The following is a 25,032-nucleotide window of genomic DNA, read 5'->3' as shown; positions in this document are numbered from 1 at the left end:
ACAAAACAGAAAACCAAACGAAGAATGGAAGTCAAATTAAAACATATGAGTCAACCGGCCACACGCGAAGTATCCGTATTTATAGGCGCTTTCATCGAACAAATGTTTTAGTGGTTTGTCGGACATTGCTATTTGATTCGATTATTAACAGTACCGAGAATCATCGCGCTCATGCTTAATACATTAGTCAATATGGTTGAATAATTATTGTTAAATTAATCAAAATAATATTGTATTGTTGAAAACACATTAAGAATCAATTATTGACATACCATGATTATATTGCTGAATATCTTCATTTAACATGTTTCTGGTCTAAAGAAAATTCCAGGGCACCTAGTTCACGGATAGCGTCTTTATTACACGATTATTTTACTGGCCGCGATCTCCGGTGATGACCTGTATATAAACTCTGACATTCACACACTAACCGCGAATTGACCCGATACCTCGCGGGTTGAAATGCAATGCATCAAAGTGAGGCCTCGCTTCCACTGCTCTTTATACTTTTACATGTCAACATGTTGACAGGAATATGGTAGTAAGTACTATGAGAACTTAATAACCTTTTAAGTATAAACGCTTTGCGCAAGCAATCCTCTGAAAATAAAAGGTGCACGCACAAACTGTATTGATGTCGAGAATTTAGTGTAAAACTGTTCAATCTATTAAGCCTTTTAATTAGAGATAAAATTGTTTCATACAGTAAAACAGTGTTACAAAGACGCGGATATGTTTCCAATGTTCTGGTGGTATACTCAAATCAGCCAATGGAATAAATGAAGCGTATTCATTCGTACCTAGCCGCGGGAAATTTTATTTGAATTTTATTGGACACTTACAAAGGTCAGGTAAGGTGAAAAGCTGGCTTTATACAGCTATGCCGAAAAATTCTTCACAATGGCGACCTATGTAAAAGACTGATCGAGCCAGTCCGATTGAGATAGCTCGATTTTTCTAATCGGCATACCTCGCTGATTACCATTGATAAAGGTAAAGGAAGCTCAGCATATTCTGGGAAAAAGATTTAATAATAGTTTAAAAGCTATTATTTTAAATCAGTTATATTCAATCCATTATTTGTTTATAGATCAATGAAACAACTATGCATTTTTTGTATTGTATTTGACATTTGTCGTGATTTTGTAAATAAATTGCGAATGAAAACGTGTATAATTAACGTTTAACGCGATCAGGAGTGTAAAGAAAACGAATTATTTCGAACCTGCCATTTGTAAACGCTATAGCGAATAAGGTATATAAACAACATAATAGCCATACGATACCTATGAAACTCGCTTTTATGCGTGCTTTCTCATTTTGCATATTTAATAAACTTTTCAAACAGAAATTACAGAGCCACATCAGTGGACATACTATGTTTGATAATTCATTCGTTTGTTGGATATTGTTTGCTGTTTTAAACACATATTAGGTCATATCGCGGAGATTTAGTTAACCTTACCATGTGTTCATGGGCGAACTCACGTATTCAAGTGCTCCAACGACTTTTTGCTCATACCTACTTTCGGGAATCATCATAAAAGTATTGTCGTAATTAACGAACAAACATTCCTAAGCTTATTGACTTAGAGAAAAAACAATAATCAAGAGAGAAAAAATATATGTTCATACTCATGGGCATGTGAAATCACATTCGTACACAATTATCATTAAATTAGGAAAGGAAACAACGAAATATAAAGTTTGGTATGATATACTTATGAAATTAAAGAACATGGTGTAATTAAAGAGCATGTCAAGTTTTGAATATATCTGCTGAAACGTAATGTTATTACCCACAAATGTTTGTCTGTAACAGAACTTTTTTAAGATAAGTGGTACAGAAAATACACGTGGAATATTAAAAAAAAAGTTTCTTGTTATATTTGATCAAGAATGTAACCCGCCTCCCAGATTCGCTGAATGGGTCAAGTTCCCCACGGGTACTACTTTCCCGTACCCCCAAATTTATTTTCCTACCCAATTTTTGTCTTACCCATTTTTTTTGTAACCAAATTTGTGTTCGTACCCATTTTTTTTTGCATAAAGCATCGTCACACCAGTACTGTCAGTTCTTTGATTTATTACACACTACCTAGATTGAATTCAAATCATCTATTGATTCAAAGATATGGATTTATAATCAACTATAGCATGGTGTTTCTTTAAATTTATTTAAAGCATATTCCAACAGAAATATTTAATGTATAGCTTATGTATGCATTACACTCATTAAGAGTCTGCTCATTATGAATATTCACACTTGCAAAGAAATGAAAAATATTATATCACAGTTAATAATTTATTAATTTACACATTTCACTATTCCATTGAAAAATTATTAAAATAAATAAGGAGTGAAAGAACCTTTCAACAGCATTTCAATAAATATATAAAAGAACATTTATTTGAATTTTTTACAATTGTAACATACATGATTTTATGTTCATTATTTTTCACTTTTGATTTACATAAAAGAATCATAAATTCAAAACAAAAAATTACAGTTTATTTGTATCTATTTTGTTTTCAGAAAAATATGTCCTTCAACAATTTTCATGAAATATATTTAAAAAAAAGATAATATTTCAAGAAATTATTATCTAAAGATAGAAAATGATTTTTTGGTTTCCAAAAGTCTTCATTTAAAACACTGACAATAGAAAGTTCCAGGTCAAGGTGAAGGTGATCATGAGGGGGCAGACACGAGACCCGCAGGTCCCTGACCTAGGGACTGTCCCCCGACAGTGCTCTCTAGGGGCTTGAACCCAAGCTCTTCTGTAGGTATTCCAAATTGGTTTAGCTTAGCCTCATATGTCCTCAGCAAGTCGTTGTGGGCCTGAAAAGTAGAGAAAAAATATTATGAGCCTCATTGTGGGAAAACGGGACTTATCAAGGATCACACTTCAGGCATTGACTGGATTTTTGTTTAGAAGAGACTTCCTATGAATGAAAAAAGCAATTAAAGCGGAAAGTGCCTATCTGATTGGATAACACTCTAGGCACAGGAATTAAGCCCAGTTTTTCCAGAGGGGGCTTTCATGACTTCTGTGTGAAAATTTCAACTGAAAAAAATAAATGGGTTTTCAAAATGCTTTTGAATGCCAAGACTGTGCTATTTAATACCTTAAATGACATTAACGGGCTAATGCAAATGCGTCCAATTCTCCAAAAACATAATGTTCAAAGTACTTTACTGTCAACCTCAATGCATAGCCCTAAATGTTCTATATCAAATTATGGTAGATGGATCCTTTTGGCAAACCTTGCCGTAAACTAATGGCTATTTCAATTAAAATTATTAATGTTCCAACACAAGATTTTTATGAATGTTTCCATTTTTTAGTTTGAAGGACGATTTTAAAATGCCATATTTTGTAGATAAGGCACGGACCTATCAAATCCATTTCAATAACTAGAAGTATATGATCCACCCTCTGGAAAAATGGGGCTTAATGCACGTGAATGAAGTGTCATCCTATGTAAACATGTTTAAAATTAAATACATACGAGTATGCTGCATTGAATCCATATTAAAAAACAGTGCCACAAAGAATCCAAACCATGATCAATGATATTTAAAGTGAGAATTCTTCATCTTAAACCCCAATGTTTAAGTTTAAGTGCTCATACTGAGAAGCTTCTCAAAACTAGAAGTGCGGCAGAGCCATGCTCTGAGAAAACAGGGCTAAATGCATCTGCGTAGTGTTGTCACAGATTAGCCAGTGAAGTCCGCACAGGCTAATCAAGGATAACACTTTCTGCCTAAAATGGATTTTTACAAAGAAGAGACTTCTTATTAGTGAAAAATATAAAAGCAGAAAGGTGTAATTCCTGATATGCCTGTGTGGACTGGACATGCTAATCTGGGGCAACACTTTACACACGATCATTAAGACCCCTTTTACTCAAGGTGAAAGTATTCTTGTGCAATGCTTACCTTGCATACACGTGCCAGCTCATATTGTAGATCTTTGATAGCGCTGTTCTTTGAGTCAAGTACATCCTGAAACAGGTCAAAATACAGAATAATGAAATGAATTAAAGTGACAATAAGGTACTTAATAGATTACACATATAAACAAGAGATGTGTTTGTCAGAAACATAATGCCCCCTATTGCGCCGCTTTGAAGCCATATATTTGACCTTTGATCTTGAAGGATGACCTTGACCTTTCACCACTCAAAATGTGCAGCTCTATGAAATACATATGCATGCCAAATATCAAGTTGCTATCTTCAATATTGCAAAAGTTATGACCAAGGTTAAAGTTTTGGGACACACACAATAAATTAATGAATGAATGAATGACAGGCAGGCCAAAAACAATATACCCCCGATGATTCAATCCGGCGACATAAAAATATAATATATTGAGAAGTAAGAAGTAAACAATAAAGAAATAATTGACATGTTCAGAATTTTAAAGTGAGCAAATTCACTTTAACTTGACCTATTATAGTTATTATATTAATGCCTTATCCTAAAACTGATTTAAAACTAACAATAGCTAGAGCTCGTGCCTTACAATAGTGAGTAGGCACTATGTTCTTTGACATTAAATTCTAACCTCACTATATCTCAAGGCCTACATTGAGGGAAAAAATAGAAGTCCTGATTTTGAATTTTGGGGGATTTAATTAAATATCAGGGGAATAGAAATTCTAGAGTAAGATCAGTTTTATAATAACAAAATGCGAGATTGTTTGATAAAAAAATCCAAAAACACCTTTAAACAGTCCCTAAAATACAAGGTAAATCAGTCCCGGGCCAATATTCACCAACCAGCACAGTGTGCTTATGACATATACACCATTAACAGCCTGCATCTATTCAAACTCTACAGTGAGATTTCTTGATTCTAAGTCTTTTTTTTTATACTTAATTCCACAAACATGTGAATACAGGGCCTGGATCCATTATATTCTTCACATTCTCATCAACCAATAATCCCCATACTTCAAGCACAAACTAATACTCAAAGTAAAATTAGTTTGGTACCAAATTGCATGATTTTAAATTTAATAGTAAAAGAATTGTGATAATACATGTATAACACCTTTTAACAGTCCCAAAAATAGAAGACATAATAGCTCTAGGCATTTAATATTCTTTACATTCAAATTCCCGTACCTCGAGTTTACGCGTGACCACTGTGAGTGCCGTGGGGTCAAGGTTCGAGGCTGAGAGGACCTCGTTGAGCTGAGCCTCCTTCTTCTCTAGGGTGTCGGCCAGCGCGCCCAGTTTCTTCTCCAGGAGCAGGTTCTTGAAGTTGCTCTTCTGTTGCACCTCGTGCACGGCTTTCACGAACTTCCTGTACAGCTCGTCACGCTCCTCTTGTGTCTAAAAATGATGCATAGGCGTCATGACCACATACAAGTTTTGTTGCTGTGCAAGAAATCTAAACTGCAATGGTTTGAAGGCTTTATGTCTATGGCTCTCCAAACTGGGCTAGCAAGCCAAATATCTGGGGTCAGCAATGCCAAAATTTATTTATTTTTAACATACATACTTGACCATGTGCATATAGATATATTTGTATTGTTCAATTTTTAATAATAAATGTAAAATAATGTTCAAATAATCTTAGCACTCAAATATTTTAGCTACTGGAATACATACTGAGTATATGTGTGTTCCATCATTTTGTTAGTTTAAAATTATTTTAATGACACATTTTTTTTTGTTCAGTTTGTACCCACCTTTTCAAACCTTTGTTCCAATACTTCATGTTCCCATTTCAGTGATCTGTTATCATCCTCTGAGATCTTTAATCTTGCTTTCGTCATCTGAAATGCAAAAACGGGTAGGCACCTGACATGAAAAGTATATAATTAACCTAACCAGTTTCTATTACTTGTGACAGATAACAAAATTTAAGTATTTAGATATCTTATGCCAATGAAACAAAAAAGCACATTAAAAAGACAACACAAACATTTTAATATCATTACCACAAACGGTTATTTTATTGAATAACCTGAAGATAATACCGGTATCTAGGATTATTATGATGGGCCCCCAGTAAATAACCCAAGCAGGATGCCAGAACTATTCTGAAAACTATATGAGTCTCATATCTGGAAAAGCGGGTTTAATGCTGGTGCAAAAAGTGTTAGCCCTGATTAGCCAGCGCAGTCTGCACAGGGTAATGAAGGACAACACTTTCCGCCTAAACTGGATTTCTTGTTCACAAAATCTTCCCCTCAAAAAACACTTTATAAACGCAGCAGACTGCACAAATAAATCTGGGACAACACTTTTTGCACATGCATTTAGGTCTAATTTCCAAGAGCTAAGCTCAAATAAACAAGAGGGCCAACATTAAGCCTCTTTTTACCAAGCCTCTCCATACATGCACCCTCATGTGCTGACGTACAAGCTAATCTGTGACGACACTTTACGCACATGCATTAACCCCCCTCTACTACCCACCCTGAGTGTCTCCTTGTCCTTCTCATAGTTAGACAGCTCCTTTTTCAGCTCTTCAACCTCCTCCTGAGCCTTCTGTAGTGGCTCCGTCAGCAGCTTGTTCTTTGCCGTGATTTCCGCCATCTGCTTCTCCATACGCTCTTCTTTCTTCTTCATTTCCTCTACTTGCTCCTACAACAACGCAAACAGAGGTATAATAGATAATTTGTTAGTTGATAGCTTTCTTATATTAATTTATTATGATTTCTCCCATGATAATGGGAACAGTGGAATAATGGATCCTGTTTAAATAAATTCTTATATAATTAATAGTTTACATATTTGTCTTGTTCTGGGAAAACAGGGGCTTAATGCATGTGCATGAAGTGTCATCCCTAGGCTAATCAGGTCAACACTTTCTGTCTGAACTGATTTTTCCCTAAGAAGAGACTTCCTTTCAATGAAAAACAGCAAACAATACACATGTTATCAGCCCAGTTTTCCCAGACAGAGGCTCAAATAGTTGACTTATACTTCTTTAATATAATGCACATTTCTGCATTTGTTTCTACTTTCAACAACGTTTAATTAACGTTTATAAAATAATTAATACAAAATTGACATTTGTATATTTTGATGGTTTTTACATAAATTAATTAAATATATGTAAAGCCGAAATCCGTAGAAACTGTGCGTTAATTTTACTATTTCCACAGTTGAATCTTAATTATTTACCCTTTATATGTATTCTTAAATTATAAACAATTTTCTGGCGTTTTGATAGTATATTAATAATTACTTAGCAAAAAAACATAGAGAATATTCTTTAAGACAGATAGAAATAAAGTTTAACAAAAAAACATTGTCAAAGGTTCCTCAAAAAACAAAAAGAAAAAACAAGAATTATATGTAAACAAACAAACCTTCAGTGTATTGATTAAAGCCAGATTGTTCAAAGTGATATCGTTATAATAGTTCTTAATGTCACTGAAAGCCTTTTCATGATTCTTCATAAGAGTGTTAATCTGGCCGTTCTTCCGCTCTTCAATCTCGTGAATTTCAGTTTTCCTTCGAAGATCCAGCTCGTCCCTTAGTGTTCGCATTTTCTTCTCATATTTAGCCTCTATTTCACGTGCTTGTCTCTCGAAATCTGCCCTCAACTCTGTGATTTCCTCATCATGTTTCTAAAAATATAGATTATTATTTTACTAAATTTGAACCTATTTATCTTAGGTTGATTGTATCAAAAGCTAAAGGCTTACAATGGTACCCTAGAGTGTAGTATGAAGTCTGCTGCATGGCAACAACCAGTACTTGGTGTTGCTGGAAAGATCATATTTACCCATTGCTGAGATTTCTTTTTTACAGATTATTTTGGGAAACCAACAAGAGCTGTCAGAGGACAGCGCGCTCGACTATTCGAGTGCTTGACAGTATAACGTAAGACATCATGGGGAAATTGTTCAAATTATTCAATAAGGTCAAGGTAATAGTTCAGGTATATTTTCCACAATCTATTAAACATTTGTAAAGACATAAAACAAACTAATAAGATTTTAATTCAAGTTTGATAGCAATAGCATGGGTGGGAAGTTTGGACGGTCCTTCAAAAATAAAGTAAATAAATATTTAATTTTTTTTAAACATGTTTCAAAGAATTAAAAAAAAAATGGGTTGGAAAGAGGGGGGGGGTGAGAGGGGGGGTATAATGTGGGGTGTGGTCATTTATTAGACGATCTTTCAAAAATAAAAAAAGGAAAAAAAATATTGTTTTATTTTTTTGGGGGAAGAGGGGGAGCAGGGATTCTGGGTTGGGGCATGGGGTATTGTTCGGGTGGAATCCATTGTGGTATTCAGGTAAGTGTTGTTTTGTCAAAGTATTAACAAAATCTGATCATAAATAAAGAAGTTATGGCAATTAAACTAAAATTTATTCTTTTGACCTTGAGAGTCAAGGAAATTCAAAGGTCAAGGTCTAATTGAACTTGCCAGGTACAGTACCCTCATGATAGTAAGAAAATATTTGAAGTTTGAAAGCAATAGCTTTGATACTTTAGAAGTCAAGTGGATCTAAACACAAAAATTAACAAAATATTCAGTTACTAAGACAAAAAAGGGCCATAATTCTTACAAAATGCTTGATACAGTTGTCTGCTCTTATTTATAGATTGGGGTCATGTTGGTAAAGAAGTTTGCAAAATATGAAAGCAATATGTCAAGGGACATTGAAAATATTTGAGGTGGTAAGCAAACTTTAACATATATTTATCAATAATATGCATATTCTAAATGGAAAAAGGGCCATTTTTCTTACAAAATGCTTGATACAGTTGTCTGTTCTTGTTTATAGATTGGGGTCATGTTGGTTGAGAAGTTTGCAAAATTTGATAGCAATATGTCAAGGGACATTGAAAATATTTGAGGTGGTATGCAAACTTTAACATATATTTATCAATAATATGCATATTCTAAATGGAAAAAGGGCCATTATTCTTACAAAATGCTTGATACAGTTGTCTGTTCTTGTTGATAGATTGGGGTCATGTTGGTAAAGAAGTTTGCAAAATATGATTGCAATATGTCAAGGGACATTGAAAATATTTGAGGTGGTACGCAAACTTCAACATAGATTTTTCAATAATATGCATATTCTAAATGGAAAAAGGGCCATAATTCTTACAAAATGCTTGATACAGTTGTCTGCTCTTGTTTATAGATTGGGGTCATGTTGGTAAAGAAGTTTGCAAAATATAAAAGCAATATGTCTAGGGACATTGAAAGGGCCATAATTCTTACAAAATGCTTGATACAGTTGTCTGTTCTTGTTTATAGATTGGGGTCATGTTGATAAAGAAGTTTGAAAAATAAGAAAGCAATATGTCAAGGGACATTGACAATATTTGAGGTGGAGCGCAAACTTTAACATAGATTTATCAATAATATGCATATTCTAAATGGAAAAAGGGCCATAATTCTTACAAAATGCTTGATACAGTTGTCTGCTCTTGTTTATAGATTGGGGTCATGTTGGTAAAGAAGTTTGCAAAATATAAAAGCAATATGTCAAGGGACATTGAAAGGGCCATAATTCTTACAAAATGCTTGATACAGTTGTCTGTTCTTGTTTATAGATTGGGGTCATGTTGGTAAAGAAGTTTGCAAAATATGAAAGCAATATGTCAAGGGACATTGACAATATTTGAGGTGGTACGCAAACTTTAACAGATTCAATAAAATGCATATTCTAAATGAAAAAGGGCCATTATTCTTACAAAATGCTTGATACAGTTGTCTGTTCTTGTTGATAGATTGGGGTCATGTTGGTAAAGAAGTTTGCAAAATATGATTGCAATATGTCAAGGGACATTGAAAATATTTGAGGTGGTACGCAAACTTCAACATAGATTTTTCAATAATATGCATATTCTAAATGGAAAAAGGGCCATAATTCTTACAAAATGCTTGATACAGTTGTCTGCTCTTGTTTATAGATTGGGGTCATGTTGGTAAAGAAGTTTGCAAAATATAAAAGCAATATGTCTAGGGACATTGAAAGGGCCATAATTCTTACAAAATGCTTGATACAGTTGTCTGTTCTTGTTTATAGATTGGGGTCATGTTGATAAAGAAGTTTGAAAAATAAGAAAGCAATATGTCAAGGGACATTGACAATATTTGAGGTGGAGCGCAAACTTTAACATAGATTTATCAATAATATGCATATTCTAAATGGAAAAAGGGCCATAATTCTTACAAAATGCTTGATACAGTTGTCTGCTCTTGTTTATAGATTGGGGTCATGTTGGTAAAGAAGTTTGCAAAATATAAAAGCAATATGTCAAGGGACATTGAAAGGGCCATAATTCTTACAAAATGCTTGATACAGTTGTCTGTTCTTGTTTATAGATTGGGGTCATGTTGGTAAAGAAGTTTGCAAAATATGAAAGCAATATGTCAAGGGACATTGACAATATTTGAGGTGGTACGCAAACTTTAACAGATTCAATAAAATGCATATTCTAAATGAAAAAGGGCCATTATTCTTACAAAATGCTTGATACAGTTGTCTGCTCTTGTTTATAGATTGGGGTCATGTTGGTAAAGAAGTTTGCAAAATTTGATAGCAATATGTCAAGGGACATTGAAAATATTTGAGGTGATACACAAACTTTAACATAGATTCATCAATAACATGCATATTCTAAACGGAAAAAGGGCCATTATTTTTACAAAATGCTTGATACAGTTGTCTGTTCTTGTTTATAGATTGGGGTCATGTTGGTAAAGAAGTTTGCAAAATATGATAGCAATATGTCAAGGGACATTGAAAATATTTGAGATGGTACGCAAACTTTAACATAGATTTATCAATAATATGCATATTCTAAATGGAAAAAGGGCCATAATTCTTTCAAAATGCTTGATACAGTTGTCTGTTCTTGTTTATAGATTGGGGTCATGTTGGTAAGGAAGTTTGCAAAATATGAAAGCAATATGTCAAGGGACATTGACAATATTTGAGGTGGAACGCAAACTTTAACATATATTTATCAATAATATGCATATTCTAAATTGGAACAAGATGTGTTTGTGAAACACAATGTCCCCCTATATGATGTTTGACCTTGACGGATGACCCTGACCTTGACCCTTCACCACTCAAAATGTGCAGCTCCATGAGATACACATGCATGCCAAATATCAAGTTGCTATCTTCAATATTGCAAAAGTATTCATAAAATAAGCGATTTGGGCCACATATATTTTACCTCTGACCTTGAAGGATGACATTGACCTTTCACCACTCAAAATGTGCAGCTCCATGAGATACACATGCATGCCAAATATCAAGTTGCTATCTTCAATATTGCAAAAGTACTCATAAAATGAGCGATTTTGGCCACATATATTTGACCTCTGACCTTGAAGGATGACCTTGACCTTGACCTTTCACCACTCAAAATGTGCAGCTCCATGAGATACACATGCATGCCAAATATCAAGTTGCTATCTTGAATATTGAAATACTGCAAAAGTGTACATTAGGATGACCTTGACATATCACCACTCAAAATGTGCAGCTCCATGAGATACATATGCATGCCAAATATCAAGTTGCTATCTTCAATATTGCAAAAGTTATTGCAAATGTTAAAGTTGGCGCAAACCAACCAACCAACAGACCAACCAACAGACAGGGCAAAAACAATATGTCCCCCACTACTATAATGGGGGACATAAAAAGGGCAATTATTCTTACAAAATGCTTGATACAGTTGTTTGTTCTTGTTTATAGATTGGGGTCATGTTGGTAAAGAAGTTTGCAAAATTTGATAGCAATATGTAAAGGGACATTGAAAATATTTGAGGTGATACGCAAACTTTAACATATATTTATCAATAATATGCATATTCTAAATGGAAAAAGGGCCATAATTCTTACAAAATGCTTGATACATTTGTCTGTTCTTGTTTATAGATTGGGGTCATGTTGGTAAAGAAGTTTGCAAATATGAAAGCAATATGTCAAGGGACATTGAAAATATTTGAAGTGGTACGCAAACTTTTACATAGATTTATTAATAATATGCATATTTTAAATGGAAAAAGGGCCATAATTCTTACAAAATGCTTGCTACAGTTGTCTGCTCTTGTTTATAGATTGGGGTCATGTTGGTAAAGAAGTTTGCAAAATATAAAAGCAATATGTCAAGGGACATTGAAAGGGCCATAATTCTTACAAAATGCTTGATACAGTTGTCTGTTTTTGTTTATAGATTGGTGTCATGCTGGTAAAGAAGTTTTCAAAATATGAAAGCAATATGTCAAGGGACATTGACAATATTTGAGGTGGTACGCAAACTTTAACATAGATTTATCAATAATATGCATATTCTAAATGGAAAAAGGGCCATAATTCTTACAAAATACTTTATACAGTTGTCTGCTCTTGTTTATAGATTGGGGTCATGTTGGTAAAGAAGTTTGCAAAATATAAAAGCAATATGTCAAGGGACATTGAAAGGGCCATAATTCTTACAAAATGCTTGATACATTTGTCTGTTCTTGTTTATAGATTGGGGTCATGTTGGTAAAGAAGTTTGCAAAATATGAAAGCAATATGTCAAGGGACATTGACAATATTTGAGGTGATACACAAACTTTAACATAGATTTATCAATAATATGCATATTCTAAATGGAAAAAGGACCATAATTCTTACAAAATGCTTGATACAGTTGTCTGCTCGTGTTTATAGATTGGGGTCACGTTGGTAAAGAAGTTATCAAAATATGAAAGCAATATGTCAAGGGACATTGAAAATATTTTAGGTGGTACGCAAACTTTAACATAGATTTATCAATAATATGCATATTCTAAGTGAAAAAAGGGCCATAATTCTTACAAAATGCTTGATACAGTTGTCTGCTCTTGTTTATAGGTTGGGGTCATGTTGGTAAAGAAGTACGCAAAATATTAAAGCAATATGTCAAGGGACATAGGAAATATTTGGGGTGGTATGCAAACTTTAACATTTGCATGCTCACGCTAAAGCCGACGCCGGGGTGAGTAGGATAGCTCCACTATATATATTTAATATATAATAGTCGAGCTTAAAATGAACTTGATACTAATTGGTATTTTAAGAGCCATATGCCTATACTATTCTAAGCAATCCAGACTTACCCTCTTAAGATTTTTGATAATATCTTCATTGGAGAGCTCCTGTTCTTTAAGAGTAACTTTCAGCGCTCGCTTGTCTTTCCTCAAGTCCATTTCCTCTCCCCTGTGCTCGTCCTGGGCGAGTTTGATCGACGCAACGCCTTCCGCTTTCAACTCAGAAATGTTGTTCTGATGCTCATATAACAAGTGCTTCACTTTCTGTTTGTAGACCTGTATAACGAGAGATTGGATCCTTGTATAACTTTGAGCTCTGGTAAAACCGGGCATAATGCATGTGCGTAAAGTATTCTCCTAGTCAGCACAGTGCACAGGCTATTCTGGGATGATTTTTAAGCAAATGAATAAATCCTGGTTTTCCAGTTCCAATACATACGGAATATTACACTAGTCAATTGTTCCAAGAGTTTGTATTACTTTTGAATTTGTTCGATGTTTTTAACAAATAGTTTACTGTTACAAACACCACGTCCGACAGGTCCTTAAATTCCATAGAGTTTAGATAAAACTATTGAGTTTCGTCACAGAAATGACGTAACACGATGTACTCCGTAGTATAACTTTCGTAATATAAAATACTTATATTTTCGGTGCGCGTAATGTGACTTCATTAAATGGGTCGAAGTAGTCTGGCTAGTATGGTAATAAGAATTAGAAACAGCGAGTAGCGTAATACGGGATTTTTTATTTCAATTATTGATACAACCTTTATTTTGTTAAAAGCATTAAACAGGTATTTAATACATATGGAATATTACGCTAGTCAATTGTTCCAAGAGTTTGTATCACTTGAGTGGCTTGTGTGATGACGTATCACATGAGAGGCGGAGCCTCGAGTGCGATGTGAAATAGCACAAGCCACGAGAGTGATACAAATTCTTGGAACAATTGACTTGCGTAATATTCCTTTAATTATATACAACAACTAACGAAAACAGTTAACAATTGTATTTTTTACTTTAACAAAACTGACAAAACAATTACTAAAACGGTACGCCATAATTTATTTAAGACGCGTATGAATACAGTTTATGTAAATTAACGTGTAAACATTCGAACCAGGAAAACACAGGTTTCCGACACGCTTACCTTAATGCCATCATAAATCCAATGTTTATAACAATTAAGTTGACAACTTTAATCCCATGTTTATAACAAAACCGTTGAAACAATATGCACTTCCACTTCTATCTTCCACGTCTTTATTGAAACTTAGTTTAAACCACACTATTTTATTGTATTCCTATCGAAATATACATTCATGCATGATAAACACACACACTTCAAAATACGTTTTGAATTTGTTTGATGTTTTTAACAAATAGTTTACTGTTAAAAACACCACATCCGACAGGTCCTTAAATTCCATAGAGTTTAGATAAAACTATTGTGTTTCGTTACAGAAATGACGTCACACGATGTACTACGTAATATAACTTTCGTAATATAAAATATTTATATTTTCGGTGCGCGTAATGTGACGTCATTAAATGGGTCAAAGCAGTCCGGCTAGTATGTTAATACGGTATTATAAACAGCGAGTAGCGTACATTGTAATACGGGATTTTTTATTTCAACGATTGATACAACCTGTATTTTGTTAAAAGCATTAAACAGGTATATTATAAATAAATGGACTTATTGTGTTTCTCATGTATATGTCACACACAATATCCACAACATTTTACATACAACAATTACAACTTTTTAATTTTCATATAAATGTTCTAAAATGTTTCACTTTTTCTAAAGCAGCTATTTAGGCATGGCAGGGAAAATGCTTAAGGCAAGACTTATTTTCCTTGATTTTGAGAAACGCCATAATCTACCATTTTGGGTAATGATATTATAGACAAAACTGTGAAAAGGAAAAAAATGGTCAAAGATTAACATTAAATTTGAGGAAAAGTACATAATTAATTATATTTTTTAAAGGAACGGACCTATATTAGGCCCAATCTTAAGATCTATGCAAAAAGAAAAAAAGCAACCTTATTCTGGGAAAACTGGGCTTAAATGCAAGTGTTTAAAGTGTCATCCCAGATGATCCTGTACAGTCCGCACAGACTAATCTGGGACAACACTTTCAGCCTAAACTGGATTTTTACTTGTTAGACTTCCTTTACATGAAAAATTCCATAAAAGCTGAAGAAGTCATCCCTGATAAGCATAAGCAGACGGCACAGGAAAATCTGGGAGGACACTTAAAGCACAAGCAATAAACCCAGTTTGCCTAGAACAAGGCTCATATATAGACAAAAGTGATACAGAAGCAAAAAGATTCCTACAATGTCACACATCCTGGTTACCTTGATCTCAATCTGATGTCTCTCCTCGGCGTCCTCCATCTCTCGGTCCTTGTTACGCAGCTCAGCCTTCTTCTCCTCAAGCTGGCGCTTCGTGATCTCCCAGAATGTGTTCACCTTGTCACGCTCCAGCTGGAAGTAGTTCCGCTCCTCTCGTTCACGCTCCAACTCCTCGCGCAGACGCAGAATGTGCTCCTCCAACTGTGGGTGAAAGGTGAAATGTCATTAAGTGCAACTTAAAAAGGTTCTACTCAAAATGTTTGTGAAATGTACTTAAGTGCCACTTCAAAAGGGTCTCCACGAACTGTATGCGAAAATGTGAAATTTTATAAAGTGCCAGGTGAAAAGGTTCATGAGAAGTCTACTTTTTTTATAATAGTTATAGGAAACCAGTTTGGTTTACCTTCTGAATATGTGAACAACTTTATGATTTAATAGTTTGCATGGGAATGGGTCTTATATACTGACATGTGAGAATCACAGAAAACTGTCCAAATGCTACCGTTCATCATTTAATTAAAGAGTGAAGTAAAAGCCTGGCTCTGAGGATATGAGAAGATCGTAAAACCAAAATCCAAGTTTCTGTTAAACAATGTTTGCCATCCGCCAGTGCACTGTCTTTTTGCATATCGTCACACATGTTTACATTTCTGAAATATTTTTTAAGATGCAGAAAATTATGAGAAATAAAGAATTTCATTAATTTGCTTAGGATTTGTCCAATCATGAATGTCCATTGTTTCAGGAACAATATGACCTAAGTGCTCCAGCCTTGCCTAAATGAACAACCCAGAACTTTGAGCCCCTCTTTTCAACTTTGCACACTTAGAGTCCCGACTCCCCTGTTGTGAACGAATTACAAATTTTTTCAGTAAATTTAAAAAAAAAGTTTCAATTAATTATCTGCATTCACTCATTTAAACATGCTAAATAAAATAAATAAATAATGTTAAAATGAAAAAAGATGTAATTAGTAATATATAACCCATGCTATATTGAAATATTCCACAGGGATAATAACATGGTGAGTGTTATATTTCCCTTTTCAAAAAAGAGCTCAATTCATTTTCGAATATTTACTGAAGCACTGGACCATAATTGATAATTATCTCAAATTACAAAAAGTAACCAGTAACTAACAAGAGCACTACATAACGTGAGCCAACGCTTGGCTGTGGGTGCAGTTTTGAATAAATGAAAGCTTGTCAGAATTTTTTATTTTTATGTTAGAGGTCACAGTGACCTTAACCTTTAACCTAGTGACACAAAAATGGATGTGGCATGTAGAACTCATCAAGGTGCATCTACATATGAAGTTTCAAAGTTGTAGGTGGAAGTACTTTGATTTTAGAGCCAGTTTAGGTTTTAGCACGGCAGACGCCGGACGGCGGAAAGACCCAACATTACACCACGAGCTGACATTACTTGGGTTTCTCCGAAAGCAGCCAAGCTAAAAATTGCCATTAAGATGTTTGATAAAACTGTTGTCTGTTTTGTACCTGCTCCTTGGACATTTCCTCCATAGAGATCCCATCAATGACAGTCGGGGTCTTGGCCTTCCCCGACTTCTTGCCCTTCTTTCCCTTCTTGCCGCTCTTCTTCTTTTTAGCCGGCTGAAAAAGACAGAAGAAATCCAAATAAGAAGTCCAGTGACTAGATATTGCTAATGCATTTGTATAAAGTGTAATCATTGCAGAGTGGCGTGTGTTGTCAACAAAAGATAATCAGACACAACAATTTTTTCTATGATACATTTTTACATTTAAAGGAAGTCTCTTATTTAAAAATCTTATTAGCTTGTTCAAACTGCATAGGTTTATCTGAGACAACAATTTAAGCTTAATAATTCTTTAAGACCAGGTTTTTCAAAGCAAGACTTAAATAAACAGGCCTTTACCTAGCGTATCTAGGGGACTATTAAACGGACCAATGCCCAAAAGGAAATTGTAAAAAAAATCCAATTTGAACAAAACATTTGTATAAATCAATTAACTTAACAAACTTAAAAAAAGATTATTATATCTCAATTTTATTTCAATTACATCTAACAAAGTATATAACTATAATTTATATGATTTTATTCTTATAATTTGAATTATTACAAACAGTTATACTGCATGAGTTTTTCCCCACAATTGCAGATGTCTAAAAATAGCATAGAAAAGGCCTAATATACAAGAATTAGGGACGATACGGACCATGGACCATACGGCCCAGATTAGCGGACCATGCTCAGATTACCGGACCAAATGGCCCAGATTTATGGACCATACGGCCCAGATTTGCGGAATATATGGCCCTGATTTGCGGACCATACAAAACATGTGTGAATTAATATTTATTAAGTGTTCCACTTCCTTATAATGTATTAATACATTTAATAAAATATTAAAGTTGATGTAATGACATTAATGACTACATTCTTGTTTAAATATTAAACATTTGCGAACCATACGGCTCAGAGTTTTGGACCCTACGGAACATGTCAGAATTAATATTCGTTTCGTGTCCCACGCCTTCAATATTGTGTCGATTAATTTAATAAAATATTAAAAGTTGCTGAAATTATATTAATGACAACATTGTTGTTTAAATTTGAACATTTGCGGACCATACGGCCCCGAGTTGCGGACCGTACGGACCATGTCTATATTAATATTTATTTCCTGTTCCACTTCCTTCAATTTTGTATCAATAAATTTAATAAATATTAAAAGTTACTGTTACAACACTAATGATAATATAATTGTTGAAATTTTAACATTAATTTTGCGGACTATACGGCCCAGACTATACGCCCAAGATTAGCGGACTATACAGCCCAGATTAGTGGGCTATACGGCCCAGATTAGCGACCATACGGAACATGCCTGATTTAATAATCATTACATGTTCCACTTCTTTCAATATTTTATCAATAAATAAATTAAAATATTAAAGTATCTGTAATGACATTGATGACAAAATACTTTTTTATTATATTAATATTCATTTCGTGTTCCATTTCTTTCAATATTTTATCAATAAATAAATTAAAATATTAAAGTATCTGTAATGACTTTGATTACAAAATAATTTTTTCTTATATTAATATTCATTTCGTGTTCCACTTTTTTCAATATTTTATCAATAAATAAATTAAATTATTAAAGTATCAGTAATGACATTGATGACAAAATACTTTTTTATTATATTAATATTTATTTCGTGTTCCACTTCTTTCAATATTTTATCAATAAATTAATTAAAATATTAAGTATCTATAATGCCATTGATGACAAAATACTTGTTTAAATTTGAAAATTGAAATATCTTTGCCACAATTGGCTCGGGCGCTTATTTGCCTTTGCTGCATTTTATGAAATCCGTCTTCAATGTATATTTTTTCTTAACTATTTTGTGTTATTGTAACATATTTTTATCAATATATTACAATTTAACACACATAAAAATTCTGAGTCTTTAATGACACATCAATTATCAATTAGTGAAATTATTAACATCAAACAATATGTGTCATAAATGGCCATACTCCAGATGCAAACATAAGTTGATGTTGTCAACAATAATAATGATTGTCGCACTTTACCTTTAATTTGTAATTACAGACGTGTTAATCAATTATGGTTTATTCTCAAAAACTGAAATAGATAACACCAATCAGTAAATGTCATAAATAGGGAGTATTCGAGATGCAAATATACGAGTCAATAATGTGAGTGTTATACCCGCATTGACATTTTAAAATATAGTTTGACTGCTTAACTTATATAACATGTATTAAATATACATTGATAAAACATGTGTTGTTTGCATTTATTTTTTAAGATGGATACACATGTGTATTTTTTTGTGAAATATTTTAGTGATGTAAGAAATGTTAATTAACGTTGTAACCAAGCTACATCTATTAATTTAATAAGTATTAATGTCAAATTTTATAAAAATAGATTTTATCCATGAATACACTCTGTTTAAATGAAGAATTGATGACACAATTAAAATGAGTAAAACATCTGAGAATATGAATAACTTGAATGAAATAATCATAAACACAAACGTTTCATTTCCTGTTTTTTTAGTTTTAACACATGTATAGTATCACAGCATACTAAGCTGTGAAGTATTTAGTGTATTAAAATAATCTAAATGGCGTAAAGACATATGGTCCGTATGGTTCGCAAATCTGGGCCGTATAGTCCCCTAATCTGGGCCGTTTGGTCTGCTAATCTGGGCTGTATGGTAAGGGCCGTATGGTCCGTATACCATATACAAGAGGGCAAACACATGCCATTTAGAACATTGATTTGATCTAGATTCATCTTGTTTTTGCAAATAAGGACGTTTATAAAGGAGTGCATAAATATGTACTCCCAGAGCCACCATAGCAAAAATTATCAAAGGCTCTTAGAATAAGTTTATAAAAAGTATTATAAGTGCTGAGTATCATGGTTGGAGTAATGATTTGTATGAACTTAACTAGCCCACATTGGGATCAATCCTACATCTAAAGTTTAAAGTTGATACATCTTATAGCTTCAAAATATGCTTCTTAAGAAATGTAAGACTAAAAGATAATAAAGGTTATACTTAAAATATAAAACAAAGATTTCAGGCTTTTGTGAAATTCAAAACATTTGCTAAATGTGTTATTTCCAAGGGGCTGCGAAAGGACAAACTACCAATCACTCAGTTTTTTTTGGTGATTGGAAAATGCTCTACACAGACTTTGCTATCAAAGTGCATCATAACTTTAAGTCTCACAAAGTGACAAAAAAACAAGAGTAACATGGTAAGTAATGTGACCGAAAACTACGTCAAATCTGAATAACTTACACACATGTATGATCAAGATTTGCAACAAACATTTGACATTTTTAAGTTGACAAGTCATCCACAAATTAATCTTATTTTCCCCATCTAAATATGACTTTTAATTGATTGTACTCTCAAAGAATTGAAATCGCATAAAGCGTTGCTTTACTTACCATATTTTTTAACTAATTGGTTTAAATAGAAAGAAAATAATAAATTTCGAAGTTAGTTTTGTTTCCCCTAACAGCCGGAAGTTATTCAGATTGTTTCGTAGCAACATCGGAAAGCTACCGTAGTATGTCGGTTACACACAATCTGTAGGCCAAATATCATTATTAATTTACTATATTTTGTTACGAATATCAAAAGTTTAAACTGTTATGAACGGAGGAACAGTAATGTTTAGTTCAATATCTACTACTGCTTATATAAAATAAAGAGCAATACTTTACAGAAAACGCGTGATATCTTCAATACAGACTACAGTATCACTAATAACAAAAAATATCGTTGAAAAGGCGCTTATACATATAAAACATTTCAGTGTGCCTTTTCTTAGCTAGACAGAATAAAACTTGATAACTACATTGTTAGAATGTTCATTAACTATGTGTTATGATGTTCTTTTAGTATATGCATATATTTATTTAGATTTCTACGAATTTTCAATAGATATGTGAGAGAACCCATGCACAAGTTTGGTTACAAAGTTCAACGTAATTTGATCAATTGCCTATTTAACAAAATCCAGTGTAAACACACATAATGCTTAAGTCAATCATACAGATGTCAATATCATGTGTTAACACCATTTACCCATTCCACATATCTGCCGCGCGTCGAGTACATTTGCTGGCTATTTCTCCTTATTGAATGTTTTTACCACGCCTTTGCAGCTAAACCAAGTTCTCACAATGTCGAAATGGGTTAGGGTAACTCGCCCTTTAGTCGATTTTGAACTTGAGTCGGACATTTTTATCTTTGTAGTTTGCAAAGATTAGTTTGGGTTAAGCATTATTTGTGACGTTATAACGAACACTTTAGCCATCATACTCCAAATTAAAAAAAAATCGAAATAAAATGTTATCAAATATTATCTCATGATGACTTTGGATTCGTTACAGTATTAATAACTTTTGATGACGGACAATTCAGACTTTTAATTTATCGATCATCTTTTTACCATCGGCATTTTTGTAAGATACGTTTCACATCGTTAACATCGTATTCATTTTACAGTAAACATGTTTTACAACTCAATTAGCCCTTGTGGCGAACACAAGTCGCCCTTATGGCGAACATTAGTTAATCTATTGGCAGAGGCATACGCTTAAGAAATAACCACATATAAATTCCAATAAACATGACTCAATCTATAAAGAATCCCATAGCTCACAAACAACAAGAATCACATAATCATGTATCTTTATATGTTTGTACTTTTCTTTGTCATCCCTCAGTGCTACAAATTGTTACGTTGTTGCAAAGTTCGGATGGACACTAAAAGTCTACATGTAATTCGTTCTCTTTTTATATCTTATTTTATGTTTATACATGTTGACAAAATAATAAAATTATAACTTCAACACAGGCCTGTTACGGTGAAATTTGAATTTTTATAAATATAGGGAATGTATAAGCAAATAAATGCTTAATACAAATATGTGTTCGTGCTAAGGGCGAATGTGTCCGACTCATGGATGAATTCATTGGGTTTTGTTAATCAACTGTTTTCCAATGAACAGAAGCTGGTAATCAAATAAATATTTGCAAAATAGACTAATATGATATGATTCTTATAGCCTGTCCAAGCTTAGTCCCGACTTTGATCACAAAGCTTGTTATTATAGACTTATACCGTTAACCCGTCCGACTCAAGGGCAAGTTTCCATAAAAATTAAACGATTCGCTTTTAAAATGTTCCCACATTCGGGGAATGGCTGAAGAAAGTGCTGCCTATAGAAGCACATTCATATGGTTGTTGGATGTTGGTTGGTGGTGGTTTGAAGGAAACCGAAGCCAATAGTTATATATCGGCTAGAATTAGCATACCAGGCCTCAAAACAAAATTAAAGACGTAAAGACGGCGTTTGCAACCACATTGCTCTCGAACATGACGCGTTTTAATGGCCACATAGTACTCTTAAAGTATTGTAATCAGCAGTGAATTTGTTAGAGCCTGCTTAAAGAAATATTGATAAATGGGCAAAAAAAAATTCAACATGTTAAATGAACATCGATAACTTTACTGCCTTTTACATATTTCTTTCAAATGAAAAATAGAAATCTGTGCGTTTCTAAACGTTTGAACTCTACATCCACGGCTTTACCCCCAATGCTTTGCATTGACCGTTCCAAGGCAGTGATCCTAGCTTTATTAATATTTTGTGTTTATGTTGGTTTGTATTGTGCTGTATTGTGCTGTTTTGTACTGTTTGGGCAATCGGTCACTTGCCTTAAATAAAGGACCTACTAATTGTTTTTAATGAGAATTGAATACTGCTCCAGCAGCTGGAGTTTCACTTCTTTATATTGTTAAGCAAAAACTAAACTATTTGGGCTAAAATCACACAACAGAAACGTAACGTTCGAGTTCACATCCTCCATAAAAATTGTGTACTATGAAAAGAATATAATATCGACGATTCTCCATATTTTCGTGAACTGCAGCGTTGAAGCGGAGCTGAGGTTACATAAGGAAGTTGTATCGGGAAAAATGCAAAACAAACAAAATCGTATTAATGAAATAAAGGCAACACGATGCATATTTTGCATATGCATGTCAGAATATTATCTGCTGAATACATTCAATCGTGTTTTCAAAGCGCGTTTGACTGCAAATTAATTAATCTATGGTTGCAGTATACTTTGCAAAGGCATGCTTTTAAAAAAAAAATCTTATCGGTTGTATACAGTGTATTCATAGTTTGAAAAGCAAGGCAATTGTGACACTTCTTCATTACTGAATATTGTGCGAGAAGTTCTTAGCAACTCAATTTAAATCATGTTCCGAATATCGGTGTATATTTTTCATAGGTTCAAAACATGTCAGCAAGTTATTGTTAATGTGAACATATAGTTTTAACTCGCAACGAATGCGAAAATCGTGGACGCTAATCGTATGGTTACGTTTGATAGAGGTTCATTAAACATAGCTCCAGTGTTTTAAATTTAAAAGTAAACTCAATAATTTGTTGGAAATGAAAGTAATATTTTATTGAAATTTCTCATAGTGATAGGAGAATTACTCACCTGCATTTCATATGGTTACATAAGACTGATGAAGTTGTGCTATTTAAAGTGAGATAAGAACTATTTTTGTACTCGAATGTACGTGGATAAACTGCGGATAAGGATCGTTCAGAAAAACAACCGCGACAGAAGTAACAACTCTTTGAACTTTTTGTCGATTATTCAGGTCAATAAACACTTTGACCTCCCCCCCCCCAAAAAAAAAAATTGCTACAAAAGGTAGTTTCACTGATCCTGAACGGGTAGCACCTACTCTATAATATAGCAAAAGTTTACCGAAAAGTTTACCGAAATCGGACATCCGGAAAATGTTGTTTTTTTTCAAGATGGCCAACGAAACATATTTATGATAATAACTATGTAACAATCAACTCAAATTTGATGATTGTGGTGTATATACCCAGGTGTCGGATACCAGAGAACATTTTTTTAAAGATAATCAGTCATGGTGTAATTTTACTATGTACACATAAATCCAATATGGCCTCCAAAAATAGCCACCGCCATGAGAAGGATCCATAACGTTTTACTTAAAAGTGATGCTTTTTATGTAAAACGCCATAGTTTTGGAGACAAAGAACACTTGAATTGTTGATATCACAAAGCAATTGACTCATCATGAGATCTCATCTATGACATTCAGCTGTCCACTATCACCTGATACACAATCTGATTCCTCAACAATTAACGTTGTGGGGCTATGACGGGTATTTCGAATGTTGCTTTTGCAATATCAATGTCTGCATCCCCTGGTGACACAATGACATTCCATCCCCTTTTAGTCAGAGTTGTGCTGATCACAGCAATCATGCCTGCCTTGTTTTTGTCACGAGAAAAAAGTCATCATTTTTGAATGATGATTCTGTTCTTTGTTGAAACTCATACTCTGGTTCACATTTTTGTCCACGTCTCTGGTGTGTGATATATTTGATAGAAGGATCGTCTTTGTAACTATCGAACACCACTGTTGCTTGTCCGTGAAATCCGCATAAGAATCGGCTATTGCGTTGTTTGTGTCGGCCTTTTGTCAATGGTAAACGATGAAGCAAAAAGCCACCATCAGGCACGCAACAATCTGTTTCAGGAATACAGTTCATGCTGCTAATTCAGCCATTATTGGCTGGTCTTTGTGGTTTGGGCAAGGTTATGTTTTTTCTTCTCTGTATCCGTATCGCGTCTGATCAAATTCTTTAAACATGAAGTATCTGCGTCGTCTCGCCCCTAAGAATGGAAGAGTACAACTCCTCTGCCTGATCCAGCAGTATCTGACTCTCGGGATCTTCTTGAAATAAGCTGGCTGTGCAGGCACTTGTCAACACGAAAATGGCCCCGCAAAGCCCTATGTGCAGCTTTCCCTGGCATAATGTGCACAATGAAATTTTCCCCATAGACAGTCTCAAGTATGTTTGTAAGACCGGTTCCTTCCATGAGGGATCTTAAGGCCCCCAGCAAATTCATGATTGTATGAAAACACCCCCAACATGATAACAATAATTTTGATGCAACAACTTTTTGGCAATTCAATGATGATTTCGGCAGCCTTCCAATACAATTGTCGGTCAA

The 25,032-nt window shown here is 33.9% G+C and overlaps 1 protein-coding gene across 1 annotated transcript; it reads right to left on the bottom strand.

Moving 5' to 3' along the window:
- Positions 1-2,392: 2,392 nt before the first annotated feature.
- LOC127845791 (dynein regulatory complex subunit 4-like) lies at positions 2,393-20,527 on the bottom strand. Its single transcript, XM_052376943.1, has 10 exons — positions 20,391-20,527; positions 16,902-17,015; positions 15,406-15,603; positions 13,103-13,309; positions 7,339-7,599; positions 6,440-6,607; positions 5,707-5,793; positions 5,138-5,347; positions 3,944-4,009; positions 2,393-2,842 (listed from the first exon to the last, which is right to left on the bottom strand). Exons 1-10 carry the CDS (start codon positions 20,391-20,393, stop codon positions 2,693-2,695), a joined length of 1,464 nt encoding a protein of 487 aa, XP_052232903.1. The 5' UTR covers positions 20,394-20,527; the 3' UTR covers positions 2,393-2,692.
- Positions 20,528-25,032: the final 4,505 nt, after the last annotated feature.

This window comes from Dreissena polymorpha, chromosome 9 (genome assembly GCF_020536995.1).
Source record: "Dreissena polymorpha isolate Duluth1 chromosome 9, UMN_Dpol_1.0, whole genome shotgun sequence".
Taxonomy (NCBI): domain Eukaryota; kingdom Metazoa; phylum Mollusca; class Bivalvia; order Myida; family Dreissenidae; genus Dreissena; species Dreissena polymorpha.
The sequence above is the reverse complement of the archived record's forward strand: the minus strand, read 5'-3'. Positions and strand labels throughout refer to the sequence as shown.

Bases quoted from the DNA above. Each gene is read 5' to 3' on its own strand.
- LOC127845791 (XM_052376943.1), bottom strand. The intron at 15,604-16,901 runs GTACAAAACAGA...TTTCACCCACAG, and splicing joins AGGAAATGTCCAAGGAGCAG to TTGGAGGAGCACATTCTGCG. The intron at 13,310-15,405 runs GTAACCAGGATG...CTCGTTATACAG, and splicing joins GACATCAGATTGAGATCAAG to GTCTACAAACAGAAAGTGAA.